The 16,313-nt window shown below is 43.1% G+C and overlaps 1 protein-coding gene across 6 annotated transcripts in view; it reads left to right on the plus strand.

Moving 5' to 3' along the window:
* The window catches only part of KMT2A (lysine methyltransferase 2A), an 84,994-nt gene continuing 69,400 nt past the window's right edge, over positions 720 to 16,313 (plus strand). For 2 of the 6 annotated variants that reach the window (XM_021062911.1, XM_021062912.1), the window contains exons 1-2: positions 720 to 1,181; positions 3,267 to 3,365. In XM_021062911.1, coding sequence (XP_020918570.1) covers positions 750 to 1,181; positions 3,267 to 3,365 — 531 coding nt within the window. In that variant the 5' untranslated portion in view covers positions 720 to 749. The remainder of the gene's footprint in view (positions 1,182 to 3,266; positions 3,366 to 16,313) is intronic. The other 4 variants (XM_021062913.1, XM_021062914.1, XM_021062915.1 and 1 more) reach the window with 3 other exon arrangements.

The following is a 16,313-nucleotide window of genomic DNA, read 5'->3' on the forward strand; positions in this document are numbered from 1 at the left end:
GTTTGCGTTTTGGAGAGAGCTCCAGCATGGAAATGGGAGGGGCTTTTTATTTTTTAAAGCGCATTCACTGAGGGCCTTTCTGTTTTGCATAGAGTAAACTGGACAATAATTCTGTCTTGCCTGTAAGCACAATAAGGGCTCTTTTATTCTAGAAGCGTTAAATCCAGGCTAACCATCTCGTATCCATGCCTCGAGGCGGAGAAGGCGCACTCGTCCCCGACCCGGCCGCCGCGTTAGACTGGAGGCTACTCTCCCGGGCGGTTCGATTCCCAGCGCATCCCGGGAACGTGTGTAATCAGCTTCTCGGCTCTTGAGGCTGCGGGCGGCCGGGATCCCTCCGCCTCCATCCTCCCCGTAGCCCTCGCCCCTCCCCCTCTCCCCGGAACCCGCGCTCCGCGTCGGGCTCCTGGGCTTCCTTCCCCCCTCCTTTTCCAGAGCAATGCCGCTCCCGGAGGGCGGGGCATGCAGTTATCCAGGTTGCGGGGCGGGAGGGCGGGCGGCAGGCGGCGGCCCGGGCCTCGGGATGGCGTAGCCGCGGCTCGGCGTTGGCAGCGCGGGCCTGAGCCCGCTATACAGCTTGCTGGGCCGGCTGGCGCGGCCCGGCGCTCGGCATAGCGGCCGCGGGGTGCAGGCGGCCGGGCGGCGCCGAGCGGGCCGGGCAGGTTCCGGGGCCCGCGCCCCCCCCTCCGCCTCCCCGCCCCCCTGTGTTGTCGCCTCTCCCTCTCGCTGCTTCACTTCACGGGGCGAACATGGCGCACAGCTGTCGGTGGCGCTTCCCCGCCCGACCCGGGACCACCTGGGGCGGCGGCGGCGGGGGGCGCCGGGGCCTAGGGGGCGCCCCGCGGCAACGCGTCCCGGCCCTGCTGCTTCCCCCCGGGCCCCCGGGCGGCGGCGGCGGCCCCGGGGCGCCCCCCTCCCCCCCGGCTGTGGCGGCCGCGGCGGCGGCGGCGGGAAGCGGCGGGGCTGGGGTTCCAGGGGGAGCGGCCGCCGCCTCAGCAGCCTCCTCGTCGTCCGCCTCGTCTTCGTCTTCGTCATCGTCCTCAGCCTCCTCTGGGCCGGCCCTGCTCCGGGTGGGCCCGGGCTTCGACGCGGCGCTGCAGGTCTCGGCCGCCATCGGCACCAACCTGCGCCGGTTCCGGGCCGTGTTTGGGGAGAGCGGCGGGGGAGGCGGCAGCGGAGAGGTAAGGGGGCGAGGAACCCCCAGGTCCGGGGTCTCGACCCTCTGCTGAGCCCCCTCCCCTCCCCCATCCGGGATTGTGGAGCATCCCAATTCGGGGACCATCCTGGGGTCCCTGACCCGGGGCAGATGGCCCTCCCATTTCGGGGCCCCCATATAGGGGTGCGGGCCCCTAGGCGCCCCCACCCCGGGATTCCGACCCATCAGGCCGAGCGCGTTTGCCTCCCACCCTCGTTCCTCTGACCCTTCCCCAAATCCCTTGGCACAGACCCCTCTCCCGGGTTTCCCATCCCGGGACTGAACCCCTCCTCCCTTTCACAGATTACCTCATCCGAGCAAGATTCCTCCCTCCCTCCCTCCTTCCTAGAGACTTGATCCCGCCACATCCCCGCCTCCCTCTCTAGGCAGATGTTTTACTCCTGGGCAGTTTTCCTCTTGGGCATCTCTCTGGTGATGGCCTCATCCAGAGCCACATTCTTCTCCTACCCTTGGGGACCGATGTCCCTTCCAGCACCTTGCTTCCGAAAACCTGATGAACCCTCGCCCAGTCCCCAGGCCAGGTCCCTACACTACCAGCCACTCCCCCTTCCTTCACTTCCACCCTCAACCCCTACCCCCTGCAGATAGATCCTCCCGTCATCCCGCCTTACCCCACCGGGGAAAATCTACTTTCCTCTCCACCTTGCCTCCCTTCACCTCCTTTTCCTTTGAAGGTAACGGTGAGCTCCTCATACAGCAGTGTTCCCCCATCTTAGAGCTGCAGTTTCTAGCCTTTTGGTAGCAGGGGATTACTCTACCTTCACGCCATCCTTTCCCTCCTTTAGAATGAAGGATTAGTGGCATCTTTGAGGGAAAAATAGTCCACTGTCCCCTAGGCGCAGAGAAGAGCAGCTTTCTACCATTTCCCCTGGAGAGGAGGCAGGCTTTCCCTCCAGCTCTGGGGAAGGGGCCCCGTGAGGGGAGGTGTTTGTGGGGGGACCGGGGCAGCATCCTCCCAGGGGAAGCAGCTGCTCTCCTACCCCACCCACTGCGCCTGAGAGCACGCAGTCTCCAGTCCTAGCTCCCTCCCACCCTTCTTTTCTCGGTCATTTCGTTATTGATCCACCTTTTCCTAGGCCAATCCTGGGGCTTGAAAGGGCTGGGGGAAGCAAGGTTGGGGTGAGGAGAGTAGATAAGGGACAGTTTTACTTTAGTGTGGTGGTGGCGGCTGCTTCTGGTTGGGAGAAAGGAGGTTATGAAGCAAAGTTATTCCTTAGAAGGAGCAGTTAGGGTTATTGCTAGGATGCATTTAAGGGGGACTCAAGGTGAATGAAAGGTCTGGAGCTTTGCCCCCTTCCCCATTAGTACTGGGGCAAGAATGGGGATGCTTGGATAGGTATTATTCAGCCCCCTTCGGCCAAAAGGAAAGTTGCCCTGGGAAGGGAAGTTGAGTTCAGGTTCTGCCAGCGGCGTTGCGCATTTGTTTTCCATTGGATGCAGGAGGGGGAGTTTGAATTGTTGGGGAAGGGGGAGAATGGGATGGGGGATGCTAGGAGGAGGAAGAGCAGCTGCTAGGGGCTGAAGAGAAGGGGGGCAGGGGGTTGCTGCTCTGGAGTGCTCTTGATTGAAACAGAAAGGGAAAGATAACAACCAGCCGTTTCCTGCGTGCTCTGCCCGTTGGTGCACACAAAATATCCTGGGCAAACCCCTCGTCCCCTATTGTGCCCCACACCCCTGTAGATCTCCGGAAAGATCCTGGGAAGTGGGCGGGGGAGGAGATCCCAGGGACCCCAGCCTCTTCTTTCAAGGAGTTGGCAATTTTTTAGTTGTTAGTCTTCCTGCCTTCTTTTTTAAATCGTTTCTAAGGCAGCCTGATCAGGAGACTGACAACAACCCGCCTTCTGACAGAGCAAGGAGGACATGATGGGGGCGTGTTCCTTGCTGTGTAGCTAACTGCAGTGTCCCTTTTCCCTGCCTCTCTCTGCTCTCTCTCCACCTCCTTTTCCCAGCCTTCAGAAGGCAGCTGCAGTCAGCAGGGTTGTTTGAGACTATTTATTGGTTGCTGTAGATTATTATTTTTTTTTGAAAGGCCAATTCTGTATTTTTTAAGCTAACAACACAGATCCCATGTAGTTGGAGAACCAAAGGCCTCATACATGACAAAAAGACTGAACCGTTCAGGTTACTTGCATGGAGTTGGTGCTTAAATGTGAGTTGATTTTGCTTTTTTAAAAGATACAGCAGCAAAAAAAATAAAAATAAAAAAATAAAATAAGACTTACTGACATTTCATTTACCTGCTTATTTTCAAAATTGAGATTTGCCTGGTTATATGTAGAATTTTAGCCCCATGTATATTTGAGTATAATAAGAAACTCTCTATTAGGAGAAGTTAGTCTATTTTCAAGGATTTCCTGAGAAGTATTTTCTTCTTGTTTAGCATGCTTATGTATTTTATATTGACGGACCACATTCCAAATATTGTTATCACATATTCAAAAGCGAAGTTTTATGCTGACAGCTTCCAATCATAGCTTTTCAAGAGACTGGTTAGAAAGAGAGCCACCTGGATTCAGGGACCTAATGTCTGGGCACCAGAATATTTTATCTGTTGGTCTTTGACAAATCACCTTTAAAGTTTTAATCAGGTGCTAACATTTTCTTATCCACTGGCATTATTTTGTTTAGCAGTGGTATGTAGTGTAGAGTCTAGCAGGGAATTGCAGTAATTTCAAGTAAGATCATACTAATAGTTTTTTTTTTTTTTTCCTTTAAAACTTTTGCCTGAACAATAGTTGCTACTTCATTATGAGAAGAGTGGTCAGCTCCTTACATTAAACTTCACTATTTTTTTCTGAATTAAACTTGAATGAGCTGTTGTTCCATTGGTAAGCCTTTTATGTGGTAGTTTGAGGCAACCTTCATGAGTGCTAACCCATGGTACGGTTTAGTACCAAAACGGTAGTGATTATATCCTTTGACCTGGTAGTTTTCAGTGTGGAAACCAAGCATTTTGTTACAGTCTTACAAATCAATGGTAAAAGTTCCACCCAGGAGGTTTAGGGCTCTCCTGGGCTGACAGAGAATTCTAAAGATTGTTTCTCAGAATTTGCTCACAGATCTATATCAAGTCTTGTCTGGATTCATGAAGAAATGGTTTGTGGTCCACAATGATTCTACCCTCTTTAAATTCTGGTTTGCTTTAAGTGAGCAATGGCTATAATTTCTCCATAACAAAGCGTAAGTTAATACTTATTGAACTACTAAATTAAGGTGGTTGAAAGGTGACAGAACTTCCAGATCAGTTCCCTGTTTTATACTCTTTCAGCTGTAGATTTGTCTTTGCCATAAGTTCGAACCCTTCAGATGGAATAGCTCTCTGAGTAAGAGTTCTTCATGACCAAATCCTGCCAGAATGGGATTATTTTTAAAATATATAAGTGTTGCTGGCCTTCTCTTTGGGCTTTCTGTGTGACAGTTATGAAGCAGAATTTAAAGTTTTATTTGTGCATTGTGAAAAGTCACAGAGGTCTGCTTTTTTACCTTCTCTCCTACGCAGTAGCTGCATCCCATTTTTCTGAGGATTGTCTCAAGTGGTGTTTATGCTACTCTACTCTGCTATCTAAATAAACATAGTACAGCATCCTCTCTGTTGACTAGAATTTGGGCTGTTTTATCATGAACCCCAGAACTGGTCTGTTTATCAGCAAGTAGCCTTCGTTTATTAATTTCATAATCCATTTCCTACCAGCTCATAAAATGTTAAAAGCAAAGTTTCTACCCTGATTATAACATGGCAAACTTTGATTAGACATACATGGAAACTGACTTACAACATTGATATGTATGTATTTGTCTTTATTTGAAATGGCAGTTTAGTTCAAGCGGACTAAGGTGGGCTCTTGGGTTGGGCCTAGGAAAGATGGGGGGTCCTGGAGTGGGAGAGTGTCTGCGACTTTTTTTTTGGTTTTTTTTTTTGGTGCTCATTGGGCATACATACCAAGAGAGGGGAGTTGCTCCTTCATTGGCTTCACAGCTAATCCTGAGCTGGGCAGAAAGAAAGTTAAGCAGAGAGCACAGTGGACCAGAAGACCCCCTCCGAGTAGAAGAAGTCAGTGGGCAAGGGCTCTCCTTGCATTCATCTTTCTCACTGACCGGTTTGGACTATTGACTTTTAACCTGAAGTTTCTGATTTGTAAAATGAAAAAACTGAGCTAAATGTCAGCTCAGGAATCTTTTCTGCTCCAGTATTCTGATTTCTTTCTATTATATTATTTGCTCAGGTCAGAACTTCTTATTCTGAGTCAGTCAGTGAACCTATTTGGTAATTTTTAATATCAAATTATACATATGCCCATTTTCCTGCCATTATTATTGGGAAGAGAAATTTGAACTTGATGAGGAAGTTTTCATTGTATAGACAAAATGTAAAGACTTACCTGTGTGGGAAAAGTTCTTTGCTGAAGTTGACCAATTTCATTTATAAGAAAAATGAAGATAAAGTTATTTATTTATTTATTTTTTGCTTTTTAGGACCGCAGCTGCGGCATATGGAGGGTCCCAGGCTAGGAGTTGAATCAGAACTACAGCTGCTGGCCTACACCTCAGCCTCAGCAACACGGGATCCAAGCCGAGTCTGCGACCTATACCACAGCTCAAGGCAACTCCTGATCCTTAACCCACTGAGTGAGGCCAGGGATCAAACCACATCCTCATGGATACTAGTCGGGTTCATTAACCACTGAGCCATGGAGGGAACTCCAAAGATAGTTTTAAGTATAACTCATTATCTAGGGTTTAGAGGTCTTCTTGTTTGGCTAAATTTTTCTTCATGTTTTCAATGTTAAAGATTCCTGACTGACTAAAAGGGAAGTTATTTTCAGTGTAGTTGGTACATTCCTTTAGGCATGTGAGCTTTTAAATGAAAAGAAAAATCCAGTACACTAATGTATTTATAAATCCAAAGTAATGGTACCTGTGTTGCAGGGAGTAGTTGTTAATATGCTCTGAAATGTTCTTTGGTTAGTACTTAGCATCACAAATGCAGTCTCGAGGACTTTTCTTCATCTTTCACTGAAAACCATATCTCTTGTCCCCATCTTTACCTGCCATCTAATTATCTTGAGGCATATGCTCTCATAGGACATCATCATTCACAAAATAGTGATTTATCTTCTGATTGGAAGCAGAGGAAAGATACTCCCACCTTGACTCTGGTCCCATCTCTGCTTACCTGGGGGCTGGCCTTCCTTGGAGCAGTTGTGCAGACTCAGTACCCGTTGTCTTCCTTGCCCTGTGGCTAGAGGGGGGTGGCAGCACTGCTTTGCTTGCTCTGAGGCATAACAGACTGCAGTGTCTCTCTCTTCTTTGGAGACTCACTGTTTTAATTGTAGGTCTCCTAATTAAGATCTCTTTGTGCCTGCCCACATTCCACTAGTGTTGGCACAGAACTTCAGCTTCCTTCTAGCATTTAACTGAAGGCCTTCAGTCAGGCCTTTTGTGAATATCTTGTCTCTTTCCATTCTTCCTCTGCCAAGGTGGAGAGCCCAGTGGCATAGACCTATGACTAAGGGGGAAGCTTTGTGACTGGCACTACTTTAGGAGGCATTTATTCTAGGATTGCTGGGATGGGACCTTCTCTTGTTTGTATATGTTATTTTCAGGAATTATGAAAGATTAAATTACTAATGAGTCTGACATGAGGTACCTACATTTTAATCGGATTCTTAACGTTATAGGCACTAGAAGGAAGGAGAAAGCTAAAGAGTTTACAAAATGTTAAAAAAGTATTTGTTTAGGGGAGTTCCCTTGTGGCACAGTGGATTAAGGATCTGGCGTTGTCACTTATAGCAGCTCAGGTCTCTGCTGTGGCAAGAGTTCTATCCCTGGCTCAGGAACTTCCACATGCCACAGGCGAGGCCCCAGAAAAAGTATTTGTTTAGGTCTTATCTAGACTGGTTTAAAGCTTGATAAATAAAGTCTTATGGAGTAAATCAGGGACTTGGGATTTTTGTGGTTTCGAAGATGATCAGTCAAATGAAATTATTGCTTGTTCCTAAATTGCGTCAGGTTTTAAAACAGACTGAGAGTTAACTTTGAGATTTGAGTTAACTTTTTTGATTAGAAAAGACTTCAGGAGCATATAGAAATTATTGAGTTAATTAAGAATAATTAATTGTAGCCTCCAGCATTTTTTTGAGACCGTCAGGAGTTGGCTAGGCTTCTAGAGTAGTTTCAGAATAAGGGAAAGTCACTTTTCTGGAAAATGTCGTTTCATTCTAGTTCCCGTTATGTTAGTGCTCAAAATACAGTATGTCCTTAGTGGATCTATCTGTGGCATGCTAGAGGAAATGCAGTCCTAATAAGAACAAGGAATCTTGACTCCTTCACTGGACCCAGATGGTTTCATTGATCACATCAGTATTAGGCAGACAAAGGGCTGCTTTTTTGTTGTTATTGTCATTTCCTTGGTTGTGAAGAAGGCCTGAAAGAAGGAAGTAAGAGATCTTTATGGCATGCATAAAATAAAGCTGGAGGCCTGTGCTCTTATACCTGAGTGGGTGGTTTTATGGCCTAATTCTCTAATTGCTGGCATTTATGACAGTGTGGATGCAACTGGCCCTGTGGCTGAGGTGGATTATGTTGGGAATAGGGAGAAAAAAGGGGTCCTTTTGTTAGCCTTTTCATTTTCCCCCTCAATAAGTTCTCTGAGAAAGCCCTGAGGAAATACAGACACTTGGATTGAGGGAATGACATCCCATAAAATGGTTCTTTATGTTTTTGAAAAGGATGAGTTGCTTTTCTTGACCTATCCAAAGAAATCCATACCACCACTGTTAAATATTTCAATAAGCTTTGTACCTTGTCGGGTTACACACCAGGGGAAGCCAACCAGGAGGCTGGAGCTGCTGCCGGAGGTTTGCTTTTAAAGACCCAAGACATTTGAAAGAAGAATTTTGTTGTGTGACTTGTAGTTAGTTGTTTTGGATGATACAAATCATCTTGTAGGTTTAGTATGAAACTTCTTAGTGACCAAACTTGGTTTGACTTTTTAGATACTGAATATACTATTCTCATGAGTTTTAGTTTTAAGGAAACAGTTAAAGATATAGTTGGCAGTTTTCTGTGCTGCGTATGAAAATTCCCCTTTCTTTGAAATGAGTAGTTTTTCTATTTGACAAAGAGGCTGAAGGGATTTCCCCAACCCTTCTACCTTTAATTATTACTACAGCAGTGCCTTGTGTGGCACCAGGGAGTAGGGTCTATTCCACTGGCACTTATTTTTGGAGTTGGAGTTTCTTCTATATATTTTATCTATTTTCTTACATTTCTGTTTTTGTGTTTGGTTGGAATGTTTGGATTTAGATATTTTGATGTCTTTCACCGGTAAGAGCTGTGAACCTTCCTCACATTCAGACTGTTTGACAGATGCAACCCTTAAGATCCATGCTTTGCTGAAGCATCATTGTTTCATTCTCATTTTACAGCATCAAAGTAGTTGTGGCTTTCTTCTTGAATTAAGGGAGTAATATTACTTGTGAGTAGTGTTTTTGGAGAAAATATTTTTTCATTAAGCTCTCGTTTGTACTATCTCAGTTCTAAAAACTGGGAAAAGTTAATCACAAATATCTCTCTACACCTAGAGGAATAAATGTCTACACATACTGTTATTCAACTTCTGTCCATCTGTGAGTACTGGCTGATTTTTAGATCAAACACAAACATAAAACATTGTCTCTAGATTATTGCCCTTAATTATAAGCAGTAAACCCATGTGGATAATATCTCTTTAAGCTTAGTTAATGAGGAAATCCTTTTGTAATCTCTCCAGCAAGGATTTTTTATTCGTGCATATATAAATACCTTTACAAAGCAAGGGCAGAATCTCATTATCTAATCTGTAATAGTGTGAGATAGTGTAGCACAGTAATTAAGAGCTATTAAGACCGTGAGCTCTGCATTTAAACTGCCTGGGTTCAAATCTTGGCGCCACCATTTATTAGCTGGATGACCTTGGAAAACTTTCTTAACCTCTGCATGCTTCAGTTTCTTCGTTTGTAAATTAGTAGTAATTGTGCTTCATAAGATTATTGTGAGGCTTAATTGAAATTATGCATGCAGAGTACTTAGCACTTTGCCTGGTACATAGGAATGCTAATTATTATTAGGACTTAAAGGCCTGGAGTGCTTAATCTTTTTTTTTCCCCACTGAGATAACTGGTTTTTATTACTTTGAGGTCTGCAGTATATGTGCACACTTATATACCTGTTCGAGTGCTATAATCTTGACTTTAGAATGTTCTTGATTTTGGTCTGGGTGTCAAGTTCATCAGTAGGCTAGGTGGAACCAAACTGAAGCTGGTTCCACATTTTAGTAACAGTGGGTACCATTGGTGTCCAAGTATAATATGATTAGAGATAAGGCAAAAAAAGGGAGGAAAAAGAAGACAGTAAACAGGCAGGTGGGTAACCAAGGAAGGCAGTGCCTCTCTGAATTATCAGACCAGGGCAGCTATATTGGGGTTGCTACTCAGGGTCTCTAATTGGTGTTCCTTATCTTTTTGAGTATGGATACTTGGTGATCTCCTAAAACAGCTCTGAGGCCCTTTAGGGTTCTTGGCCCCCAGGTTCAGATCCTTTAGTCTATACTTGGTAACTCTTTGACATTTGTTCTCAAGTTTCAGCTTAGGGAGAGCAAGTGTTGGTCTACAGAGATCAATGCAACAAACAAGTTAATTACTGAAGACATGCTAAATTGTAGGTTGGAACTTAACTTGAGAAATAAAAATAACCACATAGGATAGTCAAAAACAATTAAACGTTAATAATAACTAGTAGCTAGTAGAGTATTACCACCTTAAGGAGGAAGAATATAATTCTGTTTTATATCACTTAAAAAAAAAAGGTTTGGGAATTTCCCACGTGGCACAGTGGGTTTAAGGATCGGTGTTGCCGCAGCCGTGATACAGGCTGCAGCTGTGGCTCCGTTTTCAAAAAAAGGGCTGCTGGAATACCTAATACACCATCTTTTTACAGATGAAGAAACCTAGGAACAGACAAGATAAATAGATTTCTTTTGGTCGTATGCTAGTAAGTGGCTGATTCAAACCTATAACTATTTGAAGGTTCATTCATGCTCTCTGCACTGTGCTACCTTCAAGCCCTTTCTCTTATCCCATCCAATCAATTTCTGAGGCTTCTCCATCATACCATTGTAGTGTTTCTTTAATCTGTCCTGGCTTTTCTGTTTTTACCGTCCTACTTTGAATTTCCACTACTTTTGCTTGGATTATAATGGTAATCTCCTGATGAGTCTGTTTGCCTTTGTTTTCACTGGATTCAATGTTGCCAGTGGTTTTCTTAAACACAGATCTGATTTCTGTCACTTTATTCCTAAAACCCTTTGACTTCTCCCTCAGTGTAAAGTAAGATTTAAAATTCCTGACCCTTCATAATCTAGGTGGCCTATATTTCTACATTTTGAGCATTATGTCCTGAACACACATTTTCACTTAATGTTTTCCACAGTCTGTGTGTACCTGGCCTGTATGCCTTTGCTAATCCTCTCCTTTGCCTTAAAGTCTTTCCCACCTTGGCCTACCTCTGACTTACTCATCTTTTTTTTTTTTTTTTTTTTTTTTGTCTTTTTGCCATTTCTTGGGCCGCTTCCGCGGCATATGGAGGTTCCCAAGGCTAGGTGTCTAATCGAGCTGTAGTTGCCAGCCTACGCCACAGCCACAGCAACGCAGGATCTGAGCCGCATCTGCAACCTACACCACAGCTCACAGCAACACCGGATTGTTAACCCACTGAGCAAGGGCAGGGATCGAACCCGCAACCTCATGGTTCCTAGTCGGATTCATTAACCACTGAGCCATGACAGGAACTCATCTTACTCATACTTACTCATCTTTGATGGCTCAGTTCAGATCCCCAGATCCCAACTCTTCCATGAAGCTTTCAGATAGCCACTACTAGTTGAAATTCAGTTTCTCCTTTACTGTTCTCTTATTATACTTTATACCTACCTATAAAGAATTTACCCCAGGATACTTTATGTTGTAAATACTTTTGATGTGTTTGTCTTTCCCCCATTAGATTATGATTTCCTCAAGACATGGGCCATTTCTGAGTCATCATTCATGTTTTATAATTGTTTACAAAGGTGGCTTTACATATAGCAGGTAATTGGTGAATGTTTATTTAATTGAAAATTTGGTATACATACAACTTTCCGAAATTCTTTGCAAAAACATATCACATAAGCTGTTACGTTGTTCAAGTGTTTTTTTTGTGTTTTTTTTTTTTTTTTTTTTTGTCTTTTGTCTTTTGAGGGCTGCACCTGAGGCATATGGAGGTTCCTAGGCTAGGGGTCCAATCGGAGCTGTTGCTGCCAGCCTACGCCACAGCCACAGCAACGCCAGTTCCATGCTGCATCTGTGACCTACACCACAGCTCACGCAACGCCGGATCCTTAACCCACTGAGCAAGGCCAGGGATCAAACCCACAACCTCATAGTTCCTAGTCAGATTCGTTTCTGCTGCGCCACAATGGGAACTCTTTTTTTTTTTTTAACATTGTTCAAGATTTTTAACAGGATAATTTGGGAGTTCCTGTTGTGGCTCAGCAGGTTAAGAACCTGACATAGTGTCCATGACGATGTGGGTTCCATCTCTCGCCTTGCTCAGTGGATTAAGGATCCTGTGTGGCTGCAAGATTCGGTGTAGGTTGCTGATGTTGCTCGGATTCCTTGTTGCTGTTGCTATGGTGTAGTTCAGCAGCTGCAGCTCTGATTTGACCCCTAGCTTAGGAACTTCCATATGCCATAGGTGTGGTCCTAAAAAACAAACAGACAAATAAACTGGATAATTTGGAGTAATTTTTAAAAATAGTGGATTTCCCATTGTGGTGCAGTGGAAACGAATCCAGCTAGGAACCATGAGGTTTCAGGTTGGATCCTGGCCTCACTCAGTGGGTTAAGGATCCAGCATTGCCGTGAGCTGTGGTGTAGGTTGCAGATGAGGCTCAGATCCTGCGTTGCTGTGGCTGTGGCGTAGGCCAGCAGCAATAGCTCCGATTAGACCCCTAGCCTGGGAACCTCCATATGCTGTGAGTGTGGCCCTAAAAAGACAAAAAAAAAAAAAAAAAGTAGTAGTAAACTACCTTAAGTTTGGAAGGAGGAAAGTCTAAGAGCCATCAAAGGACATTTTTTGTAAAAGGACTGATCAGGGCTCTAAAAGTAATGTTGAGGAATCCTGATGGGAAGGCTGGGAAGGCATCACCTTTTATATAGATAGTGCTGGCGCTGGTCACCCCCTTACTTGAGTGTTGTTTCCATTTCTAGGTTCCTCAACTTAGAAGGGATGAGGAGACCTTGGAGACGGTTCTGAGGAGACTCAAAAGATGATTATATGATTGGAAGTCAGTCCTATGAGGAAAGGTTGGGAGAATGAAAGGTTAGGAGGCAACTTAATAACTCTTCGGAAAAACATGAATGGATCCATTATTAGGAATGGTAACCAGCTGTTTTCTAGCTCCACTGATGCTAAAATAAGAGAAAAGTAGGTTTAAACTGAAGCAAAGCGTAGTTCTATAATATAGAACTTCTTGCTAAAGATGGTTGTCATTATAGTGATTGTGAAAAAGTTACCAAAATTTATGATCCTCTCTGGAGGTGATTTTTTTGTTTGTTTGTTTGTTTGTTTGTTTGTTTTTGGCTGCACCCTCAGCATATAGAAGTTCCTAGGCCAGGAATTGAACTTGTCTAGAGGTGAATTTTAAAGTACAGTCCTACCTGTGTATGTGTAAAACGATCTTTCAAGCTACCTTCTCTTTTTTGGAATCAACAAGTATATTTTTAATCAGATCCTAGAGGGCATGGATCCTGTTTTATACTTTTTAATATTCCCCAAGAGGTCCTAGGGTCTCATTGGCTCTCTAAGAAGTGTTTGATTTGAATTGTCAATTTATGGCAGTAATTAACTTTCAGTAGTAAGCTCCAGAGAAATGTCTTTATGAAATGATTTTATAGTGGTTTTATAGGAGAATAAAAACTTAGTAAATGGGGCTAAGAGAGAAATCTTAAATGTCAAGAGAAACTAGGAAAACAGTAGGTGTGGTCTCAATATAAGAGATAATACTTATAGCTTTTATGTCCATTTTCAGTTGTAGTTGGAAGAGATGTGCTTCAGAATATCCCTTGTTAAGGCTATCACTGCTTGTGGATGCATTATAAGAAGTGTTTTGTAAATCCTTTCCAGTCTAATAAGTTGGCTTCATGTGAATGAGGGTTACAGAGGCCTCTGACCCTTGGCTTTTGAGGCAGTGAGGAGAGCTTGCATCACTCAGAATGAAACCTCTTAAGATATGTTGGGTTGCAAAAAGCATTTCCGGTACAGTCAGAATGAAAACTGTGAATTGGGATTATTCATATAGATTACCAAAAGTCTGGGCAGAGCTGATATTAACACCAGCTCATTTTCCTACTAGCTCTTCGGTTCCGAAACCTTGAGTGGGTTATTGAAGCTTTAGGACGTTGGAATTTAGTACTGGGATTGTGTATAAATTCCTTCTCATAGGTAGATTGGTACTAGGTTTATTTAAGCTTATTTACATATAATGAAGATTTTCTCAGTTTCATATAGTAAATGCTGTCCACTGTTAACCAGACCATCTCATAAAATGACTGGCGTTCAAAGGTAAAACTGGATTGTTGCAAGAATTCTCCAAGTGGTGGCAAAGTGAAGGGCGGCTTGCTTCCCTAAGTGTGAATATGGTGTCATTCGAGAAACTGGAAATTGGAAATATAAGAGAACTATACTTTTCCTCTTTTAATTGCTAGTCATATAGGTATAAATTCAGAAAGAAAGATTGTAAAAACACAATGATTTTCATGATTCTTTATTCTTTTTGAGAGATTTTAATGTTCAAGTAATAAAAAAAAAAAAAATACCAGGGGCTTTTGTTGTTGTTAGTAAGTTAATGGCACATAATATGGGCTTTTCAGAATGTGATGACAAACTTCCAAATATGACGTAGTCAGAAGAGAGTCAGTATCTTTTCAAGATAGTAAGAACACAAAACTTCCCAATTCATATATTAAACATTAATTCCTCAAAAATATTAGGCCAAAATTGTTTTGGCTGGCTTGGTAGCTTTGTTATCTTGCCAAGGGGAATATTTGCTTTTGTCATCTCATTTCACTTTGCTCCTTCAAAACACTGGCTTTTTGGAGAGATAACTCTATTTACCATTAGAGGAAAGGAAGTTGTGAATTCCTCAGTGTTACTTTAGTTGCTGTTGGTCATTTGACAGCCCAGAAGGAAAGATGCAACCTGACTTTTATACCAAGATCAGAACAATGAGCTGAAGAAAAAAAAATGAAAATTTATAGTAGAGACATGTAGCTGAATAAGCATATAGCTTAAAATGAAGTTATCTACTGAAAGTTGGCATATGGAGTATAAAAGCCTCTTATAATAAAAAGAACCATCTCTGAAAACAAAGTTGGTGTTGTTTGTTTAATTTTCCCAGCCTGTTCAAATGGATCTGGTCATTTTGTGGTACTTTCCCATTGAACAGAGAAGAATAAACCATGTGATTGTGATGATTAACTTAATTTCTACAGTATATCGGCTAAGTGGGCTTATTTCTTCTGCTTCAGCAAGGAGATAAACCAGTTCAGATTTGGAACCTATGAGTCTGGAAAGAGACCCTTCTTGATTTTTGTTTGTTTTTTGTTTTTTAAGATCCCGTGACGTAATTTTGGACATCTCCAAGAATCTGTATAGCTTACTATCTGATGTAGTGTGTTCATTTTTGCCTTTTTTTTTTTTTTTTTTTTTTTTTTGAGACATTGAGCTTCTTTATGACTGCTACTTTTTCCGGAGCAGGATGGGTGGAGTTCACCTGTCTCATTTGCTTAGTTGTTTTGAGCATCTTTGCTGCCTGCTCTTGTTGACATAGAGTGAAGATGAGGAGATATTACTTCTTTCTCTAATTACAAAGTAGGGAGCATTTGTGTTTTGTAGGTGACAGTTGCTAGGTAGACTTGGATTAAATGTTTGAAAACAACTTCAGTCTTGTGTGGGTGAAAATTTTTACCAACTTTTGTTATTGAAGAACAGTGTATACTGTCTTTGCTCTCTTCAATATTTTGGCTCAATATCAGGCAGAGATCATATTTAAAACAATTTAAATCTCTTCCTGTTATGCATTCAAACAACCACAGTGCCTTTTGATGTACCAATAGCCAGAAAGGATCTGGCCTTGGCCCTGCCCTTGCCAATTTGTTGACAAGAGACTGATGTTCGTTCAGTAACTGCATGTATTTCTCAACTGGTTTGGATTTCAGAAATCATCTTGGCTTAAGAAATTTGTCTTTTGATGTCTGTGTATTTGACTATTCTTGAGTATAATATACTTTTCCCTTCTTGTAAATTCAACAACATTGTTGGGGGTTTTTTTTTGTTTGTTTGTTTGTTTTTGCTTTTTAGGGCCTCACCTGCAGCATACTGAGATTCCTAGGCTGGGGTCGAATCAGAGCCACAGCTGTCAGCCTATACCACGGCCACGGCCATATGGGATCCGAGCCACATCCTCAACCTATGCCACAGCTCAGGGCAAGGTTGGATCCTTAACCCACTGAGCCAGGCCAGGGTTCAAACCTGCATCCTCATGGATACTAGTTGGGTTCTTTAACCGCTGAGCCATAATGGGAACTCCAACAATATTATTGTTAAATTCACTTTTTGGAAATGATTTACAGGTTTCGCTATTTTTTTTTCTTTTACACATGAAGAAAAGCTGCTTGCAAAGAGGCTCATCTTCTCCCTAAATGGCATTCACAGACATAGTAAGCACTCTTCAAAGTAAGAAATGGAGACTGGAAATCTAATCTGTTTTTCAAAGAACATCATTTATGTACCAGGCAGATAACCAAGTGCTGGGGCTTTGGCATTGAACAAATCTCTTCCCTCATGGAACTTACTATCTATTTTTTCTTTATTTAGTTTGGCTTAGCATGAATATAAGTACTAAAATTTTAATACTTTGCAAGATACTTTGTAAACTGGTCATTTGAAGGTGGAAGCTTTCAAAACTAATATTAACAGAATTCTTCCTGGGAGCAATTCTAGTAATAGTCTTCATTTACTG

This window comes from Sus scrofa, chromosome 9 (genome assembly GCF_000003025.6).
Source record: "Sus scrofa isolate TJ Tabasco breed Duroc chromosome 9, Sscrofa11.1, whole genome shotgun sequence".
Lineage (NCBI taxonomy): Eukaryota > Metazoa > Chordata > Mammalia > Artiodactyla > Suidae > Sus > Sus scrofa.